This window comes from Geotrypetes seraphini, chromosome 5 (genome assembly GCF_902459505.1).
Source record: "Geotrypetes seraphini chromosome 5, aGeoSer1.1, whole genome shotgun sequence".
Classification (NCBI taxonomy): Eukaryota; Metazoa; Chordata; class Amphibia; order Gymnophiona; family Dermophiidae; genus Geotrypetes; species Geotrypetes seraphini.
This window is the reverse complement of record NC_047088.1, coordinates 200,338,847-200,353,506: the sequence shown is the minus strand read 5'-3', so window position 1 is coordinate 200,353,506 and position 14,660 is coordinate 200,338,847. Positions and strand designations below refer to the sequence as shown.

Genomic DNA, 14,660 nt, shown 5'->3' with positions numbered 1-14,660 from the left:
CCACTGTAACATTATATGGGGGTGGGAAAATCCTCCCTGCAGACTGGCTTGGGCTGCGCAGGAATCGGTTTGGCAGCGAGCTGGTTAAAGGTGAGGGCTCAGTCAGGTAAGGCGCGCGCGGCGGCACCTGCCCCCGAGCCGGAAAGGGGAGGGGAGGGGTGACGTCTGCGGCGGGAAGGGCGTGCGCACCCCTGGCGCGCACACAAGCCCCGGAGCTGGCCCAGCCCGACCCGGGAGGCGGGGCACTGCTCAGGCGCTCGCTCCATTATAAAACTCGGCGGTCTCTGGAGAACAAGGGCACCATTGAGCGCCGGATCAACCCCCTCCCAGTAGTTCTTCCCGGGCCAGGAACGCCTCTGTCTCCTCTCCGCACCGATGGCGACGTTTTCCCTCCTCTACCTGTTGCTAGCCGCGGTGGGCACCTTGATCTCGGCGTTTAACCTGGACACGAGCAACAGCGTCCGGAAAACGGGCGAGCGTGGGAGTCTCTTCGGCTTTTCGCTGGCCATGCACTGGCAGCTGAGCCCGCAGGATAAGCGATTGTAAGTGGGGGGAGCAGGTGGCCGGGCGCACCAAGTGGATCCTGCCATATGGGGGTGAAGAGCCAGTTTTCCACGTTGGGGCGTGTAGATCACTCGTGCTTGCTCTTCCTACCCAGCTGTCCGGTGGATTTCAACTGTGTCCTTGCCGTCTTCTTTGATGCTGGGGCTGGGTCGGACTTTGGAAGGGCAGCAGTGAATGATTAACAGCCTGTAAGCACTGGAGCTGCACACACTTGCGGAGGGGCCGGGGAGAAGCTACCACAGACGCTGAGCTCAGCATTACTCCTCCTCGTTGGCATGCTAGTGGCAAACTCCTCTTCTTACCACCTATACGGTTTGCCTTTTTCTTTGAAATCGTTATTGTAGAAGTGCAGTCCGATTGTTAAGACTGTGCAGATCCTCCAGGTGAAGGAGGAGAGAGAGGCATATATTGTCACCCCCTGCATAGCAAAGTACATTCCAGAATTTGGTACCTTGTTAACTGTTGAGAATTTGGGACTTTGTGTTTAGATGCAGTGGCTGTTGTATTCCCTTTTTTTAAAATTGCCCTGCTATTTTCCTACTGTAAGTTATCTTATTGTTGAAATTTAATTTCTTTTTTGCTAACACAACCGATTTTATTGGTATGTCAACTTGTCTGCTTTACTGGGTGAGGAGTGGCCTGGTGGCAGAGCTGCTGCCTCTGCACCCAGAGATTGTGTGATGGAATCCCAGTGCTGCTCCTTGTGACCGTGGGCAAGTCACTTAATCTTTCATTGCCCCTGGTTACATATGTACCTGTACATATGTGAACTGCTTTGAACGTGAAATCGCAAAAAAAACAATATACGAGTCCTATTCCCCTTAAGTTTTGCATTGGGGATACCTTTAGACCAGGGATGTTAAAGTCCCTCCTCGAGGGCCGCAATCCAGTCGGGGTTTCAGGATTTCCCCAATGAATATGCATGAGATCTATTTGCATGCACTGCTTTCATTGTATGCTAATAGATCTCATGCGTATTCATTGGGGAAATCCTGAAAACGCGACTGGATTGCGGCCCTCGAGGAATGGTAAAGCAGTTTGGCCTTTAATATGGGTTTGCTTGTGTAGAGTTATGGCTTTTGAGATGTTTCACTGTGTGTTATTGCACCTTTCTTATGTTGTCTAGGCAGGGTACATAATAGATCCTTTAGTCTTTGACTGTTGAGCTTTAAGTGATACCCTTGCAGAAGTACATCCTCAAAAAAAGCCAGATACAGTACCCATCTCATATGAGGTCTCAACTGATTTCTTCTAAGGTGCATGTGGATCTCATCTTGTGCACCCTAGCATCGCTTCTGCTTTCCTTAGCTCATGAATCTTAAGATGCCAGAAAAAAAAGTCTATAACGTGTTTAGTTGAATTGCAGTATGCTGATTTCTATCTATTCTAGTTTTGGGACATTTGAAAAAAAAAAAAAAGATATACTGTAGTTTTATGGCATGAACTTTGATGTAATGGATTGTGAGCAGTTTGGTGTTGTTGCCTATATCTAATTTTCCTGATTAATAACTAAGTGGCAGCATATCAGCTTTTTTGAATAAAATTGACTGTTATCTCAACTTTGCCATATGAAAAAGTTGTGAGTTTTGAGTGAGCAGGGGATTTGATAACAGCTTCCTTATGAGTTTTAAATGGAACAGAATGGTAATAGATTTTAAGATGGCTAGTGCTGTACAGATTCTCAGCAAAGTCTTAACCTCAACACATAAATTTTCTTTAGCTGCTGAAATCATTAAAAGGTGCAGGGGGGTATGAAAAGCAGAACCATGCCTAAGGTCTTTCACAAGGCTGAGCATAATGCACATGTCTTTATTCAAGCCATAAAAATGCTGACTGGGACACCCTCTTGATCTTTTTAAAAGAGACTGCAGTTTTCAAGTATTACAAAAGACTCCCGGACAGATGTGAACCAGTTGGGTTAGCATTCAGTGACCCGATGAGCATTTTCTTTACAAACCAGTGTCTGTGGCTCACAATTTCAATGTTTGCTTCCATCGGCACTGGCAGAGATAGGGTGGGGGATGGGAGGTATTTTGACTACTACCAGCTTTCTTAGAAGTAGCAATATCTTTAGGGATTATACTTTGAACAGCTGTAGACAATTGCTATGGTGTCTTTTTAAATCTGCACTTCAGATGAAAGCTTGCATTGAAAGTGACTTGTTTAAGTAGGAGGTCTTTAGGTTTCTTATACTATCCCGATGTTTGCTGGCAAATAGTTCCACTGCTAAGCCCTACAGTTTTGCCTCCAAAGCACTTCAGAGATAACTTAGGAATACGGGGAGTGAACATGCCTCCCAAGGACTATGCCAGGGATTTGAAGAAACAGATTATTTATATGGTAAAAGAACATTAAACATCAAACAAACAGCACAACGTGATACTTACTTTTTTTTAAGTGAAGTTGGCATTTAACTGTATTATTTTGGTTTCTCTTTATAATTCTATGTCTTGAAGAGAGAAGACGTGTATTCTTGACATGTCCCATCCACACCAGATTCAGGACGCAAGGATAAGATAAGGTCTGACAGAGTAGCTCTATAATAGAGACACGCACATGCTGGGAAAGGGATGTTCTAATTCTGGGTTGAGCAACTTGTTGGTCTCAAGTCCTAATAATTAATTCAAATCACTAATGAAGCTTGCCGTTTATAATTTATATGTTTCCTGTTCTGATAAATATCACCTTTTGGGTTCCTTTTGTTCATGTATTAGTGTGGTGGCTGCATAGCATTGTTCATGCAGTCGGGAAGAGAACTTTATGCTTAAAAGGGGTCCTTTTTACTAAAGCGAGCTAACCGATTTAGTGCGTGCCCTTATATTCTATGGGCGCCTTAGCATTTAGCGTATGATAATCAGTTAGCGTGCCTTAGTAAAAGGACCCCCCAATTTTTAGAAGTAATCTAATTTTCATTGTATATGAAAATAACCTTATTGTACAGTGTAATTAATATTTACAGACCACAGGGATTGAAGTGGGAATATAAGGGGAGGGGGGGAAGAAAGGCCATAGCAAGGTCTGATGAAAATCAAAAAGGAACAAGCTGTGGTGGAGGTGAGGAGTGGCCTAGTGGTAGAGTAGGATAAGCGTATGGGATGTGCCTCTGGTTGGGATCTAGGTGTGTTTCTTTGTTTGATAACATTCATCTGGATTTAGTAACATCTTTAAAAATACTGGGTGTCATTATTGACGATAAGTTCTCCTATCATGAACACATAAGTAATACCGTCAAATTTTGCTTCTATAGATTACGCATGATTCGCTCGATCTCTAAGTTTCTCGAGCCAAAATCACTAAACATTCTAATCCACTCCCTAATTATCGCTAAACTCGATTACTGCAATTCATTATTAACCATCACGCAAAAAGAAAAGAAGCGCCTTCAAATACAGAACACAGCCATCAAACTCATTCATAACGTTAAAAAAATGTGATCATGTTACTCCTTTTCTGAACAACTCACACTGGCTTCCAATCAACCACCGTATCACCTTTAAAACATTTAAAACTCTTTCCACCAATAAACCACAATTTATCAATAGAATGCTTATTCCTTATAATATATCGCGTTCTCTTCAGTCTACTAACCAAAAGCTCATAGTCCCCTCCCTGAATGTTATCGGAACTCGACGACATGATATGTTTTCGATGATGGCCCCGCAACTTTGGAACACTTTGCCTCAATATATGAGAGGAAAATGATCTTAGCCGTTTTAAAAATAATTTAAAGTTTTCTTTTCAAAGATGCTTTTAATCTTTAAATTATATTCAAATCTTAAAGTAGTAACCCTCCAGGTTTATACTACTCCCTCCCTAATGTTTTTTCCATCTATGGTTCTTTTTTCGACTTTAAAGCATTTGAATTGTAACTTTATTCCTCCATCCCTTGTGTATCGATTTAGTTTGTAAGTCTGTCGGTCTAATCCATCATTTTTAAATTTTAAATAGTATGTCTAAATGTATGTTTATCTTTCTTTTATTGTAATTTGCTTAGTAAAATCAAATCAAAATGAAACTTGAAACTTGATATGTTAGATGTTAAGTTCATTACTAGAGAGAATTTTAAAAAGATTAGAAATAATCTCTCAAAGTCCCTCCTTTGAGGGCCGCAATCCAGTCAGGTTTTCAGGATTTCCCCAATGAATATGCATGAGATCTATGTGCACGCACTGCTTTCAATGCATATTCATTGGGGAAATCCTGAAAACCCGACTGGATTGCGGCCTTCAAGGAGGGACTTTGAGATCCCTGGTTTAAGGTGTAGGTCTCTCCCTTCCCCTTTGAGTAGAAATCTGAGCAATTCCTCTTGAGTAAGTTGAAAGACTCCCTATTAACATCTGTTTCTTAAACAAGTTGCTTCGTGTAAGGTACCTTTTCTGTGAAATGGGTAAGCAGTTGATATTTAGATGCTGTGTAGATAAACCTCCATTTATGTCTTATCTTGCTTTGCTAGCCTAAAATGTCATCTAAGATGGAACAGAAAAAAACAGGCACCATAAAAACATCTACAAGTTCACCTGATAGCACTTAAGTATATTGTTAAATTGACAGAGTACTAGAATATGTCTTAACCGCACAACCTTTTTCTAAAAAAATTTTGCTTCAGTTTATGGAGACAAGGGTTGGTGTGAAATGATGATCTTGAAGAACTGAACCAAGCATACCAACAATAGTTTTATTTAGTGCTTCTTTTACAAAGCTGAATTAGGTTTTTTTTTATCACCGGCCACAGTGGTATTAGCTTCTATGCTCATAGAACTCCTATAAGCTAATACCACCATGGCCAGCAATAAAAAGAAAAATGCCTAACATGGCTTCATAAAAGGGTGGGGATGGGGGGGGTAGTTCTTAAATAAAATGAAAACTGAAAAAAACTTTCATCAGGCTCTCTACTGTTTTCCACCCTCTAAGTGTTGCTGATATACAGAACTGTTTAAACTTGTGCTGTCGCCAGGGCTGAATTAAAACTATATTGGGTTCTAGGCATACATACATTTGTAGGCCCCTACCATGCACTCCCATCTTCTCTTTTCACATCTCAGTTACATCCCCCCATGTCTTCATTCACGCCCTTTCATGATTGCAGTAATAGTTTGTAAGTAAAAACATGCTCTGAATGAAGTGGCATAATAGTTTGGAACTGTAGGGCTAATCTAATCTCATCTAAACCTTAGGTTTGTATACCGCATCATCTCTACATTCGTAAAGCTCGACACGGTTAACAAGAGTTAGGGTAGAAAGGAACTCCAGTAGAGGGAAGAGGCAAAATGAAGAGAAAATTTAGAGAACTAGAATAACCAGAGAGGGAGGAGGAGTTAACATTTTTGAGAATAACCAGGTTTTCAGATGTTTACGGAAGAGTTGGAGGGAGCTCAGATTCCTAAGAGGGGAGGTAAGGTTGTTCCAGAGCTGAGTGATTCTGAAAGGGAGGGAAGAACCTAGTTTTCCTACAAGTGAAACGCCTTTTAGAGAGGGAAAGGAAAGTTTCAGTTTTTGGGTGGATCTGGCGGAATTGGGTTTAGAGGAGTTCTAAGAAAGAGGAATGAAGGGAGGCTATCAGTTTATCCAGATCCAGGAAGAAAATTTTAGGCCAGCTCTGGATTTCTGAAAACCCTGTCATTATGGGACTTGCAGCACTGACTTTAATGGGGGGAATCGGGGTCTACAAGTAGCACATTGAATTGGGGTGCAAGTTCACCAATGGGTCTGACATGTGGAGGGGCATAATCAAAAGGAACGTCTAAGTCCATTTCATCTAAGTCACAAATCGTCCAAAGTAAAAAAAAAAAAAACAGCTAAGGACACATTTTTGAAAAATACATCCAAATTATTTTCCGTTTCGAAAATCATCTAATTATACATCCTGTCGATCTGATTGTCCAAGCTGCTAAATCGTCCATCTTTATACCACATTTCCTCCAATTTTATGTCCAAGGCAAAAACGCCTAGAAACAGACTTTTTGAACATGGGAGGGGTCTACAAAGTGACGTACTGGACAACCAGACATGGCACCTAAATAGTGGGGTACCTTACAGGGCACTGCTGTGAACTTCATAAAAAGGGTGCCATGTCTTCATCTCACTACTGCTCCCTTATAGATAAAGGTGAGCCCTCCAAACCACCTCCAAAATCCCCTAGACCCACCTATCTACCACCCCCAATAACCCTTATGACTGCAGGAGCCACTTATATGCCAGTAAAAAAGGGTTTTGGGGGTGTATAGGGGAGTGCACATGTTTCATTATCAATTCAGTGATTACAGGGGCTTATGGGCATGGGTCCTCCTCTCCATGGGTCCCTAACCCACCCCCAAGATGGCTTAAGATGCCTCTGTGCATCACGACTAGGTGTTACTATGCCAGGCTGCCAGGTGATGATGTTCTGGAGGCACAATTTTCAATTTGTGATTAATATTTTTATGGGGGAGGTCGGTGATCACTGGGGTAGTGTGTGGGGGTCTGTATTATGTGTTTGCAGTGCTTATCTGGTCACTTTAGGTGGGTTTTTGTGACTTAGACTATGTTTTAAATGGTCTAAGTCACAACGTCCAAGTTCCGTCGATCCTGTGCTGTATAACTTTTGGTTATACATGCAGTAAGACTAAGTCTAAGCCTGCCCATGTCCCGGCCAAATCCCGCCCTCGATACTCCTCCTGAAACGCCCCGTTTAACTATGGTCATTCAACGGCACTATGAAGGCCTGGGTCATTTAGAAATATGTCCAAAACCCGTTTTTATTATCAGCACTTGGACGTATTTTGACAGTGTTCGTCCAAGTGCTGACTCAGGCTGGTTTTTGGACATTTTTCTTTTTCAATTATGAGCCCCTTAGTCTCCTTCCTGAATTGGATAATTTTAGCAGCTCTGGAGCAGTGGACTGAGAATCGGGGCACTTGAGCAAGTCAGTCCTCCTTTTCACTTTCCATTGTGTCTGGTACAAACAGAGATAAAAGATAGACAATGAAACAAGGATTTGCAGACAGTGTAAATTTATATCTCGTAGACAAAGTTTCACATATGTCAAAAGCTTCATAGATTAAGAAACCAAATTTAATACATGAAGAACAATTCTATAAAGGAGCCTAGTTATGGGCACCAGTTGCATGCACTGATATAAAATAGATTCACTTATGCACATGAATGTCGTCACAGATTGGCATTTATGCACATATGTGCTATTCTATAAAATTGGTGCACTAGTCACATGGCATGTAAGAGCAAATAGGCTGTACCAGTGGGCGGAGCATGGCTGTGTCATGGGTGTTCTGCCTTGGTCAAAGCTACTTCCACAAGTGTAGAACTACTCCTTCATTTCCAAGATTTGGCAGGAGCAAGCTATTGGATGTTCCTTATGTGTCGGAATTGTAAGATTCCTTCAGTAAGCTCTTTTGGCTTCCAGCAGTGCCTTCACCATGCTGGCACAATCACAGTGGCTGTTGCTCCTCCTCTTGCAAATGAAGAAGCAGTACTAAACTTGTTGGAGTAGCAGTTTGACCAAGGGTTGGAATCACCCTGAGTGTGCAAGCTATTGTTTTAACATGATATTGTACAATCATCAAAGGTGTCAAAGATTGGCTGATGACTCCCAGATCTACCTCTCTCCACCTGAAATTTCACCTAAAGTCCAAGAAAGTCTCTGCTTGTTTAGCTGAAATTGCTGCCTGGATGTCCTGCCGTCATCTGAAACTAAATATGTCCAAGACTGAGCTGCTCCTCTTTCCTCCTAAACCCTCTGCTTCTCCTTTCTCCATCTCAGTAAATAATACTGTCGTCGTTCTAGTCTCCTCTGCTTGCAACCTTGGAGTGGTCTTTGATTCCAACCTCTCATTTTCTACACTCGTGACTCATCCAACAAGCTGCTAAGACCTGGCGCTTTTTTCTCTTCATTATCGACAAAATTCACTCCTTCCTCTCTGAGCACACTACCTGCACCCTTGTCCATGCTCTCGTAACCCCACGCTTAGATTACAGCAATCTACTTTTAACTGGTATTTCCCCCAGCAATCTGTGCAAAACTCGTCTTCTACCAACTTCGCTACGCTCATGTCACCCCTCTCCTTAAGTCACTTCACTGGCTCCCTATCTGCCATTGCATACAGTTCAAGATCTTATTACTGACCTACAAGTGTGTTCATTCTGCTGTCCCTCAATTTCTTTCCTTGCTTCTCTCTCCTTATACACCTCCCAGAGAACTCCGTTCCTCAGATAAGCTGCTCTTAACTTTACCCTTCTTCTCCACTGCCAATTCCAGACTTCATTCCTTTCATCCAGCTGCCCCCTATGCCTGGAATAAATTACCTGAGTTTGTCTGTCAGGCCCCTTCCCTTGTTTAAAAGCAGACTGAAAACCCACGTTTGATATAGCCTTCAATCCTTAACCCTACTCCTCTGCCCTCCAACCTAACCTGCTGATTATCCATTCCCCTTAACTGTATCCATGACATCCTGTTTGTCTGTTTTGATTGTTTAGATTGTAAGCTCTTTTGAGCAGGGATTTTTTTCTTCTTTGTGACTGCAGCGCGGCATGTATCTGGTAGCGCTATAGAAATAATTAATAATAGTAGTAGTAGAAACGCAGGCTGTGTTGAGTCCAGACAAAACCCCCCCAATAAAGAACTCGTTTGACGAACACATCCTGGTTGGTGACATCTCTTACTCACCACAACTAATCTCTCCATCTCTGTTTGAATTCACCATTGATTTTAATGCATTAGAGTTGGACGCAAAAACTCAATTTTTCATACTACATTAATAAATGCGTTAGATAATGTAACCCCTTTAAAAACCATAGTTCCCTCTCGGTCATATCCTTGATACCATTATGACCTACAGATTATTAAAAGACAACTACGCAAAGGTGAACGTATTTGTGAAAAAAAACTACTCCCTCCCATTTTACAAAAGCACAGAAGAGTTTTTTTTAGCACCAGCTGATGCATTGAATGCTCTGTGGTGCTACGATGGTCAGAGTTCCCATGAGCGCCAGAGCATTCAGCGCGTTGGCCAGTGTTAAAAACCTCTTCCATGCTTTTGTAAAAAAAAAAAAAAAAAAGGAGGGGGGTTACATTATACCTACTGACTTAATTAAATTTGAATAATACATAGGGATGATAATGTCCATCTAAAAGGCAAAGTTTAAATATCAAGACTTGATTTAAAAAATTCATCTAAAGACATTTATTCAATATTTCTCTCCATTACCTCTAAACCTCATATTCAGGCCCTGCAGCTGAAACTTTAACACAATTCTTTTTCACAAAGATCATCAATTTACAGAAAACATTGGCTACTTAATTCTGATTCTCAACTTTCTTCTTTATCAGTGACCCAGGATACTTTGGGCTCCTTTTACGAAGGTGCTCTAGGACCTTAACCCACGGAATAGCGCGCGCTAGCCACTACCGCCTCCTTTTGAGCAGGCGGTAGATTTTCAGCTAGTGCACCTTTTGTAAAAGGAGCCCTTTGTTTTCAGAAAATGTAGCTATTCCCATTCTTAGGCCATTCAACCTGGTCTTCATTTCAATTAGTCTAATTTTTTTCCTTATCTAAAATCCTATCTATGTTAAATAAGACCTCATGCTCTTTGGATCCATTTCCATCCTCTTGGCTAATGATCCCCCAATCTGAACTGATGCCCTATATCAAATCTATAATTAATTCTAATCTCTCAACAGGACAGTTTCCTGTCTTATGGAAATCTGCTATAGTGCTACCTATTCTTAAAACATCATCACTCGATACAAAAAAACAAGCTCACTATCGTCCAGTATGAAATCATTTTATTTTATTTCTTTTCAAAGATATTAGCAAAGGTAGTTTTCCTTCAACTCTCTATGTAGAAAAATCTCATTATTGCATCCAAAACAATCTGGTTCTGTTGCTATCATAGCACAGAAACTGTTATAACAGCTGTTCTTGGTGAAATTCATTCTCATTTAGATAAACACAAATTATTCTTGCAGTTTCCTTAGATCTTTCCACGGCTTTTAATCTTGTAGATCAGCAGTCCCCAACCTTCGGACCAGTTTCATGCAAGATAATTTTTCCATGGACTGGTGGGGGGATGGGGGTGGATTCAAGCACGTAATAAATAAAGTGCATAATATATTATCTAATTGTAATTATTACATTTTTATATTATGCACTTTTCTATTATTATTATGACTTTGTAATATATACAATATATTAATATAACTCACCATAATGCAGAATCAGTGAATCGGAGCCCTGAGCTTGTTTCCCTGCAACTGGACGGTCCCATTGGGGGGTGGGGGGGTAAAGGGAGACAGTGACACCCGAAGTGTGTTCATTATATCCAGTTTACTCTGTAATCTGCTTCACAAAGATAGGATGTTGGAATGGAAGCAGGGTTTTCACTGCTTTTATGGTGATCTTGGGATATTCCACCTTGACTTTAATCCAGAACGTATGGATATTTGAAGTTGTCTCAAACATATTTTTAAGGCCAACTATCATTTGCGATCTCAAGCAGTTGATCATCTTCTAGCACTGAAAAAGTAAATTCTCTACTTTTATTCAATCTGTTTCTAAGCCCGCTAGCTACTCTTATTCAGTCCACTAGTCTTTCCTTTCATTTCTATGCAGGTGATATACTAATCCTCTGTCCTACAAATCCATACTCTCTTATCACTTAAACAGTTACAAGATTGTCTCATTCTAGTTTCAGATTGGCTAGCATCGCGCAAATTTATTCTTAATGTAGACAAAATATTGCATGCTGGTTTACTGGTGAACTCTCAGTTCCACAGTTGACCTAAATGTTTTCAATTTTATTTATTTATTCAATTTTCTATACTGTTCTCCCAGGGGAGCTCAGGTTTGCATGAATTTATTCAGGTATTCAAGCATTTTTCCCTGTCTGTCCCGATGGGCTCACAATCTGTCTAATGTACCTGGGGCAATGGGGGGGGGGGGATTAAGTGACTTACCCAGGGTCACAAGGAGCAGCGTGGGTTTGAACCCACAACCTCAGGGTGCTGAGGCTATAGCTTTAACCACTGTGCCACACTCTCCCCTTTCTAATATTAAACCTGTTAATTTATTTAGTTATCTACACATTATAATTAACTCTTGTTACCTTTTATGAATCGGATATCCTGCCTTTATAAAACCAGCTTCTTTCTATTACGACAGATTTGTTCAGTAAGGCGTTATTTCGACACAGACACTTTCCACTCACTCATTCTCTCCTTGATTACCAGCAGACTGGACTACTGTAACATTTTCTACTTAAGATGTTCTCGGATGCAAAAGAGAAATTACAATCAGTCCAAAACACAGCTATGTATTACTCTCATAAATTGCTTTATCACACTAAACGTTATGATCGTGTCTTTCCACTCCTTCAAAAATACCACTGGCTTCCACCAACACGGTTACCAAGATCTCTAAATGACTCCCAAACCCAAGGATTGGCTGTCTAGAGTCTACTAGACATTCAACATTTTTCTTTTTGGCTCCATCATTCTGGACTTCACTATCTTTTTAGAACTGATCTTGATTTCAAGAAATTTAAACCCAATTTAAAAGCTTGGCTGTTAACAGGCCTTTTATCCATGAATAACATCGAGGTCACTTTTGAATATCACTGGATTTATCTCTCTACCATCCCCTGCCTTCCCTTTCTCCCCCCACAAAATTTTTAAATATTTATTTTAAGTGGGAGTGTTTCTTTCCTATCAAAATTATTATTGTAGTTCCTTTCTTATTGCTATTTATGATTTTAGTGTTGTAAACTGCTTTGACCTGTCATTAGCAGGTATAAAGCTGTGCAATACTGTGCCAGGAATTTTGCATTTGTGTGCTGTTGGAATGAATTTTATGAAAATGTTAAACTCAACTGTTTGTGAAACCTGTATTTTAAGACTTCTGATGTTTATCGACCATTTTTAAGTATTGTTTTTTAACAACTGAACTATGTATTTTTAACATTTTATTCTTGTTACTATGGAAACTGTATAGGTAATATACGGTATATAAATTTTTAAATAAATATAAATACATTGTAAAATGCATTTAGGCGCTCTACTGCCACCTAACTTAATTGGTTCAATCGGCGCAATAATTGACTGCGTCAATTTAAAAACCAATTAAAGTTTGTTTTAAAAATAAATGTATGCGCCTACAAATACATGCCAGCATCAAGTCTACAGAGGCTCGTAGCAGCGTCTAAGGGTGAAGCAGGTGTGGTTTGCATAAAAAATGAACTTAGGCACCTCTTGTAGACACGATTCACGTCAAAGATATGTACCGGCTTTCAAAACCCTGGCCTACCTTTCTGGTGCCTACCTTTTGACGTTAGCTGTGATTCGGCAAACAGTGCCCTAATGTGGTAGGCACTGGCAGATTACACGCCTTTTGCAGAATCTGGCCCTTAGGGCAGAAGATGCTGGGAACAGGGAAGAACAATTGCAGTTCAAATAAAATAGCCACACAAACTCGAAAAAGCCATCAATACATACCTTTACCTTCAGAAAGGGTGGGCAATAAATAAAAAAGGGACTCCCCCCCAAAAAAAAAAAAAAGTCAGGAAAAAAAGATAACCTTGAAAACTACAGATGCACAAACATCTGCAAGAATTGAGAATTTGGCAAAGTTCCCATGCCTTTTTTTACCCCCAAACTGAGGTCCAGATTTTTTGCTATACTTTTGCCTTGTATCTATGGTACTATACCCAAAATTGACTGACTGGCACTGTATTCGGGAAATAATGGTGGTGCTGAAAAGTTCTCAGCCCAACCAACTTACTAGATTCTGAACATTATTTGCCACTGTAGCTGAAAAGTATTTTTTTGCAAAGTGCCAATTTGCAGAATCGTAATGCTATGTTTTGACATTGTTTCAGATCATTGATTGAACCATGTTAGTGAAAAGTGTGGAATTTTCAATTGTGGATGGAACTCTGAGCCATCATGAAGTTTCTGTTCCTGCAGCAGAAAACCTTTAAAAGAAATCCATGAATGTATGATGCAAACATTTAAGTGACAAATGCCATCATACTCCATAGTGAGGAAGTGGTGTGCAAACTTTGAGCATGGAGATTGAGGATGCAGCACAGTTTGGGAGGTTTCAAATGGAGTCAACTCTTGAAATTGTTGACTATGTCCATGACCTGATTTTGGCAGGATCAGCTAACATTGGCTAAAACAATTACTGAGGCACTATAGATATTGAGAGATTGTGTTGGGTGTATAATCCAGAAGCAGCTGGGTATGCAGAAGTTGACAAGAAACAATGTCGAGTGGACACTTCCAAGTTGATTTTGCAGCATTATCAGTGAGCTGGTGTCAACATTTTGGAACAACTGGTTACTGTTAATGAAACATGATTACACCACTATGATCACCACTATGTGTCAAAACAGTCCATGCAATGGCAGCATTCAGGCTTTCCAAAGCCCAGGAAATTCCAAGACACAAAAAGTCAGCAGAAAATCTCAAGACCACAGTATATTGGGATTAGGAAAGTGTTGTAATGACTGACTATCTCCCAAGGGGATAAATAGTTAATGCAGAATACTACTGTAACTTGCTGTGCCAATTTAAAGGAGGCATTGAAAGAAAAAAGGAGAGGGAAGCTGCAGAAAGGAGATCTTTTGGCAAGACAATGTACCTGCTCACAAGGCTGGCAAAACCATGGATGTTTTTGACACAGTTGGGTTTCAATGCATAGATCATCCACCCTACTTACCAGATCTTGCTCCACTACCAGAACGAAGGAAATTATCCTGCCACTGTATCGAGCAATGGTGCGCCCACATCTGGAATACTGCATCCAATACTGGTCGCCATACCTCAAGAAGGACATGGCAATACTCGAGAGGGTCCAGAGGAGAGCAACGAGGATGATAAAGGGTATGGAGAACCTTTCATATGCCGAACGGTTAGACAGGCTGGGGCTCTTTACCCTGGAAAAGCGGAGACTGAGAGGAGACATGATACAGACTTATAAAATCATGAAGGGCATAGAGAAGGTGGAGAGGGGCAGATTCTTTAGACTAGCAGGGACAACTAAAACAAGAGGTCATTCAGAAAAACTGAGAGGAGACAGATTCATAACGAATGCTAGGAAGTTCTT

The 14,660-nt window shown here is 40.8% G+C and overlaps 1 protein-coding gene across 2 annotated transcripts in view; it reads left to right on the top strand.

Annotated features, from left to right (window-relative positions):
• Nucleotides 1-225: 225 nt before the first annotated feature.
• Nucleotides 226-14,660, top strand: part of ITGA6 (integrin subunit alpha 6) — a 143,903-nt gene continuing 129,468 nt past the window's right edge. The window contains exon 1 of one of the 2 annotated variants that reach the window (XM_033944748.1): nucleotides 226-542. In XM_033944748.1, coding sequence (XP_033800639.1) covers nucleotides 376-542 — 167 coding nt within the window. In that variant the 5' untranslated portion in view covers nucleotides 226-375. The remainder of the gene's footprint in view (nucleotides 543-14,660) is intronic. The other variant, XM_033944749.1, reaches the window with a different exon arrangement.